General features: G+C 36.1%; 1 protein-coding gene across 1 annotated transcript in view; it reads left to right on the top strand.

The window, feature by feature from the left end:
- Positions 1 to 747: 747 nt before the first annotated feature.
- Positions 748 to 7,511, top strand: part of LOC143241701 (uncharacterized) — a 115,423-nt gene continuing 108,659 nt past the window's right edge. The window contains exon 1 of the mRNA XM_076484931.1: positions 748 to 970. Coding sequence (XP_076341046.1) covers positions 919 to 970 — 52 coding nt within the window. The 5' untranslated portion in view covers positions 748 to 918. The remainder of the gene's footprint in view (positions 971 to 7,511) is intronic.

Here is a 7,511-nt window from a genome sequence, read left to right as displayed (position 1 = left end):
GTGTCAACAATAGTAATTATTGTGTGAACAATGGTGACTGTTGTGTCAACAATAGTAATTATGGTATGAACAGTGGCAACTGTCGTGCCAACAATATTAATTATTGTGTAAAGATAGTAACTGTTGTGTCAACAATAGTAATTATTGTGTAAAGATAGTAACTGTCGTGTCAACAATAGTAATTATTGTGTGAACAATGGTAACTGTTGTCTCAACAATAGTAATTATTGTATGAACAATGACAACGGTCGTGTCAACAATATTAATTATTGTGTGAACAACGACAACGGTCGTGTCAACAATAGTAATTACTGTGTAAAGATAGTAACTGTTGTGTCAACAATAGTAATTATTGTGTAAAGATAGTAACTGCCGTGTCAACAATAGTAATTATTGTGTGAACAATGACAACTGTTGTGTCAACAATAGTAATTATTGTGTGAAAAATGATAACTTGTGTCTGCAATAATAATTATTGTATCAACAATTGTAACGTTTATGTCATGTCAGTGTATAAGAAGAACACAGTGGAACATTTCTTTTCATCTTAACCGACTGGAAACTGGGAACCGTTACTTCTTTTGTTGCGTGGATGGCTGTAAATTTAATAAAACCTTTCAATAGCCCGTAAGATAGATATTCCGCAGTTGACCAATCCGAAGGACGTTGCAGGTACTGAGTCGGCGCCTAAAGACACGAACTACAGAATTGCAACTAGCGTCTATTTCAAAGAACTACATATATAAAGTGGGAATCATATTGCGGCGAGATAAAAGAAACGGTCTTGTTCTTGATTGGTTGGGCTGATTATCTGTTGAGTTACCGGAAAGTAGAATTGCTCGCACGAACATTGAAACTCACAGGTGTGTCTCAGCACGTGCTTGTTGAGCGCTCTGCACAGTCTAGTTAAGAAGAAAGATGGTTGTGGTCTCACTGTCCGGAACGCTGGCATTCATTCTCTTCTGTCAAGGTAAGTGTAACGACTGGCCCACATTCGAGTTGCTTGAAATGTTACCCTACTTGCTGTACTTTTTTCAAACTCTTGCTGCACACTTGGTGTTGAGCGTAATGTAATCTGTGTTAGATTAACACTGCTTTTTTGGTTTAACCCGATCAAAATTCGTTGGTGATAATTCAAGTAAATCCGAGGACGACATAGAAATTTCATTCTACACTTTTCGGTAGCAAAAGGAAACGAGAGATACATACAGACGATACAAAATAAATATTGAATTTTAACCAATAAAAGTCGCACATCAACGTTGACAAACCCTAAAAATCTCCTATACACGATTATAGACAGATTTTAGTGGTAGAAACACATAATATGCAAGTTTCGATAACAAGTTCCCTAGACTAAAGAAATAACAGTTCGGATGGCAAGATTACTTAGAGATGCACGTGATATTTCTATATAAATATATTAATGTATGTATTATAACATATTATTGGACATTTCAAACGAAACAGATGGATTAGAAACCATAAGATGTCGAACTTTCAGAACTGTTGACAAGGGAGGGCGACCTTTTCCACACGGCTAGTGTTAATACATATATATATATCCACCACTGTTTTATAATTATTGACGGTAGGATTGTATGTTTATATATGTAATAAATGGCTGGTATGGATAGAGAAAACGCCATGTAGAGGAGCAAACAACGTTTCGACCTTAGGTCATCGTCAGGTTCTCTTCATCACGGATTGTATGTTAGTTTGTTTTGAATTTCTGCTCTCGTCGTCCCTTATTTAGTATAATGGAATTGACTGCAATATTATAACACTTCCATGACTGAAAGGGCGAGCACGTTTGGTGGGAAAGAGAATTCGAACCTTCAACCCGCGTAAAACCTGTTAATTTTAATACGTTTAGTAGGCATTATTCGTAAGATTTCCTCATCTTATATCTGAAATGACACGTTAATATCCTCTAACTGTAGATTTAGGCTCAGAGATTTACATTTTCTGAAATTAAGTGGCATATAGTTGAAAGTGGTGGGAGGTTTGTACAGTGGCATATAGTGTAAAGTGGTGGGTGGTTTGTATAGTGGCATGTAGTTGAAAGTGGTGGGTGGTTTGTACAGTGGCATATAGTTGAAAGTGGTGGGAGGTTTGTACAGTGGCATGTAGTTGAAAGTGGTGGGTGGTTTGTACAGTGGCATATAGTTTGAGTGGTGGGTGATTTTAGTACAGTGGCATGTAGTTAGAAAGAAAGTGGGTGGTTTTCTACAGTGGCATATAGTTGAAAGTGTTGGGTGGTTCATTACAATAGGCATATAGTTGAAAGTAGTGGGTGGTTTTGTACAGTGGCACATAGTTGAAAGAAAGATGGGGTGGTTTGTACAGTGGCATATAGTGTAAAGTGGTGGTGGTGTTTTGTACAGTGGCATGTAGTTCGAGTGTTAGTGGTATACTGGCAGTAGCGCATGTTAGAAAGTGGTGGAGTGGTTTATCCATACCGAGCATATATATTCGAAAAGCTGGCGGGTGCGTTTATACAGCGGCATATAGTTGAGTGGTGGTGGAGTTTTAGCTACAGTAGCATATAGTTGGATGTAATTGGGAGGAGTTTGTATAGTAGCATACAGTTAGAAAGTGGAGCTAATTGGTATTTTATTACAGTAGCATATAGTTAGAAAAGCATGGGTGGATTTGCAACAACAGCAAATATATAGAAAGCAGTGGTGGGAGTGGTTTGTACAGTAGCATATAGTTAGAAAAAGTGGTGGTGTTTTATACAAGTAGCATATAGTTAGAACGAGTGGCGGGTAAGTTTTCGTACAATTAGCATATAGTTGAAAGTAGTGGGTATTTGGTACAGTAGCATATAGTTAGAAAAGAGTGTGGCGGTGGTTTGGTAACAGTAGCATATAGTTAGAAAGTGGTGGGTGGTAGTTTGTACAGTGGCATATAGTTGAGTGTGGTGGGAGGTTTGTATAGTGGCATGCAGTTGAAAGTGGTGGGTGGTTTGTACAATGGCATATAGTTGAAAGCGGTGGGAGGTTTGTACAGTGGCATGCAGTTGAAAGTGGTGGGTGGTTTGTACAGTGGCATATAGTTGAAAGTGGTGGGTGATTTCTAGTGTGGAATGTAGGAGAAAAAGTGGGTGATTTCTATAGTGGCATCTAGTTGAAAGTGATGGGTGGTTTTTTTCAAAAATATGTTTCAGTACAATAGCTTTGTGTTGAGCCTCTCGCAATGATCATATTTAGTATTTAGTGGTGTATCGAACAGCCACATGTTTAGTGTTCAGTGGTGTATCGAACAGCCACATGTTTAGTGTTCAGTGGTGTACTATCAAGTGTGTTAAGGCGTGCGACTCGTAATCTGAGGGTCGCGGGTTCGCATCCCGGTCGCGCCAAACATGCTCGCCCTTTTAGCCGTGGGGGCGTTATAATGTGACGATCAATCTCACTATTCGTTGGTAAACAGAGTAGCCCAAGAGTTGGCGGTGGGTGGTGATGACTAGCTGCCTTCCCTCTAGTCTTACACTGCTAAATTAGGGACGGCTTGCACAGATAGCCCTCGAGTAGCTTTGTGCGAAATTCAAAAACAAACAAACAAACAAACAGTGTCAACTGAGTGCAGAAACACATGAACAGAAAGGCTTGAACGTAAAGACCATCCCTGTAAACAACAAACGTGTTAGTAACAAGGAAGGCATTTGATATATCATAAAGATTATTAGGAACTGAGAAAACAACAACAAATTATTTAAATTTAAAGTAAAACAAATTCGCTAAACTGCTTAGTGGCATTAACAGTGGGAATAATTGGAGAAAGTTAAAACAACACTAGTTGTATTAATATTCTAATGTAACTAGCGTTGTGTTAATTAATTGGAACAGTAAGTTGAAACATAGTTAGCTGTATTAGTGTTATCCTAAACTCAGTCAAAACAGCCCTAGTAGAGCTATCATTTCAGCTGTTCTGTCCATGTTAAAACAGTCTGCTTAACTCATCAGTTTTCGTACCACATATGATGATTGTCAGTGACGTTTACAGTTGACTTAGACCTGCTTTATTGTAGTAATAATACAATTAATCATACGAGTTTAATCAAATACTGTTACGTGTGTTTTAAGGCAGAACTCAGTTGCTGCCAGAATGTTCCAGAAATCTCGCACAAATAATCTTATGATTTGTTTAAGTAGGTAATCTCTAAAGACCTGAATGTTCTTTATTAACTTGTAGTAATACGATAAACGTTTATACAGTATTTTATCTCCTTACCACAACATAATATGATTAATATTTTTTATGAATATGACGTATACTTGAACTTCTCACATTTCTGTAAACATTCGTTTCAGTTATTTTGTTTACAATAAACAATTTCAACTTCCACAAAATCTACTGTAATACCTCTATACTTAGATTTATAGTTGTTTACATACAATACTTTGATTTCATTATCTACACTTATTGTTTACATACAGTACCTTGGTTTCATTATCTACACCTATTGTTTACATACAGTACTTTGGTTTCATTATCTACACCTATTGTTTACATACAGTACCTTGGTTTCATTATCTACACTTATTGTTTACATACAGTACTTTGGTTTCATTATCTACACCTATTGTTTACATACAGTACGTTGGTTTCATTATCTACACCTATTGTTTACATACAGTACTTTGGTTTCATTATCTACACCTATTGTTTACTTATAGTACTTTGGTTTCATTATCTACACCTATTGTTTACATACAGTACGTTGGTTTTATTATCTACACCTATTGTTTACATACAGTACACTGGTTTCATTATCTACACTTATTGTTTACATACAGTACCTTGGTTTCATTATCTACACCTATTGTTTACATACAGTACCTTGGTTTTATTATCTACACCTATTGTTTACATACAGTACACAGGTTTCATTATCTACACCTATTGTTTACATACAGTACTTTGGTTTCATTATCTACACTTATTGTTTACATACAGTACCTTGGTTTTATTATCTATACCTATTGTTTACATACAGTACGTTGGTTTCATTATCTACACCTATTGTTTACATACAGTACTTTGGTTTCATTATCTACACCTATTGTTTACATAGAGTACGTTGGTTTTATTATCTACACCTATTGTTTACATACAGTACTTTGGTTTCATTATCTACACCTATTGTTTACATACAGTACCTTGGTTTTATTATCTACACCTATTGTTTACATACAGTACACTGGTTTCATTATCTACACCTATTGTTTACATACAGTACTTTGGTTTCATTATCTACACCTATTGTTTACATACAGTACCTTGGTTTTATTATCTACACCTATTGTTTACATACAGTACGTTGGTTTCATTCTCTACACCCATTGTTTACATACAGTACCTTGGTTTTATTATCTACACCTATTGTTTACATACAGTACTTTGGTTTCATTATCTACACCTATTGTTTACATACAGTACTTTGGTTTCATTATCTACACCTATTGTTTACATACAGTACCTTGGTTTTATTATCTACACCTATTGTTTACATACAGTACGTTGGTTTCATTATCTACACCTATTGTTTACATAGAGTACGTTGGTTTCATTATCTACACCTATTGTTTACATAGAGTACGTTGGTTTCATCATCTACACCTATTGTTTACATACAGTACTTTGGTTTCATTATCTACACCTATTGTTTACATATAGTACGTTGGTTTCATTATCTACACCTATTGTTTACATAGAGTACGTTGGTTTCATTATCTACACCTATTGTTTACTTATAGTACTTTGGTTTCATTATCTACACCTATTGTTTACATAGAGTACGTTGGTTTCATCATCTACACCTATTGTTTACATACAGTACGTTGGTTTCATTATCTACACCTATTGTTTACATACAGTACTTTGGTTTCATTATCTACACCTATTGTTTACATAGAGTACGGTGGTTTCATCATCTACACCTATTGTTTACATAGAGTACGGTGGTTTCATCATCTACACCTATTGTTTACATAGAGTACGTTGGTTTCATTATCTACATACATTGTCTAAATTTCCATTAAACGCATGATAAACTTGCAACATAGCTCTTGGTAATTACATACAGTAAAACAAATATATTAGATAACTGTACTTGTAATTCGACTTTAAACGCCGTCTTAGAGGTATTACTTTATTGAATGTAATTAGCTGTATGGAAGTTATGATCTGACGTATAACCAGAACTTCCCCAATGTGCTATAATAACTGTAATTACAGAGAACTTCCAAGTACAACAACAACAACGCTATAACTTTCCTTGGTAGTAAGCCACATCTCTGGTAAAAAGTTACCCACGAGTTGGGGTTGTACTCTTCGTCCGTTATGTAGCTCTCATGAGATTTCCAAACCACTGTGTTTTTCCGGAGCTAAGATAATTGCTTTCAACGCACCTCCTGAACAGTTATTACCAAAGTGAGAACACAAAGAAGCAGATGTCAAAAAGAAAGTCATTTACAGAGTTGAAAAAAATGAAACAGAGAGATAACAAATAGTTCACACGAATATCGGTTTGCTTAACAGTAATGTTTACATAATATGCGTTTCTTTTCCTGTATTGTTTACATAATATGTGTTTCTTTTCCTGTATTGTTTACATAATATGTGTTTCTTTTCCTGTATTGTTTACATAATATGTGCTTGTTTATCAGTAAAGTTAACATTCTATAGCTTAGAAGTTCTATTGTCACTGTATGCAATCAGAGATGGATATATAACACTGCATATGGTGAGTAAACGTTAAAAGGCTGATGTGATAGAAACTTTAAAACCTGTAAAATCAACCTCCCTACCTCAGTTTTATGTTCATTACAAATTAAAAAATACAAACAAATCAATATTTATGATAGGCAATGTTTCAAAATATACATCAACACTGCCAAGTGGATAGGGGGCGCTAGACTCGCAAACTGAGGGTCGCAAGTTCGAATCCCCGTCTAACATAACATGCACGTCCTGTCAGCCAAGGAGCATTATAATGTTGCAGTCAATCCAATTATTCGTTGGTAAAAGAGTAGCTGAAGACTTGGCGGTGGGTAGTGAAGACCTCTAGTTTTACACTGTTAAATTAGGGACGGTTAACCCAGATAACCCTGGTGTAGCTTTGCGCAAAATTCAAAACAAACAAACAAAATTACTAAACGTATTCAGTGAAAAATGTAAGAACTGGTGATAACATATACTAGTAGTTTAAACTAAACTCTTCGGTGTCTTGGAGATAAGTCAGAGGGCTTATAACACTTATAAATCTGGGTTCAACACTGGTGGTGGGCACAGCAGAGAATGTTCACCTTCTAAATCTGGGTTTGACACTGGTGGTGGGCACAGCAGAGAATGTTCACCTTCTAAATCTGGGTTTGACACTGGTGGTGGGCACAGCAGAGAATGTTCACCTTTTAAATCTGGGTTCGACACTAATGGTGCGCACAGCAGAGAATGTTCACCTTCTAAATCTGGGTTCGACACTGGTGGTGGGCACAGCAGAGAAT

This window comes from Tachypleus tridentatus, unplaced genomic scaffold (genome assembly GCF_004210375.1).
Source record: "Tachypleus tridentatus isolate NWPU-2018 unplaced genomic scaffold, ASM421037v1 Hic_cluster_1, whole genome shotgun sequence".
Classification (NCBI taxonomy): Eukaryota; Metazoa; Arthropoda; class Merostomata; order Xiphosura; family Limulidae; genus Tachypleus; species Tachypleus tridentatus.
Note: the sequence above shows the minus strand (reverse complement) of the source record. Positions and strands in the feature narration are given on the sequence as shown.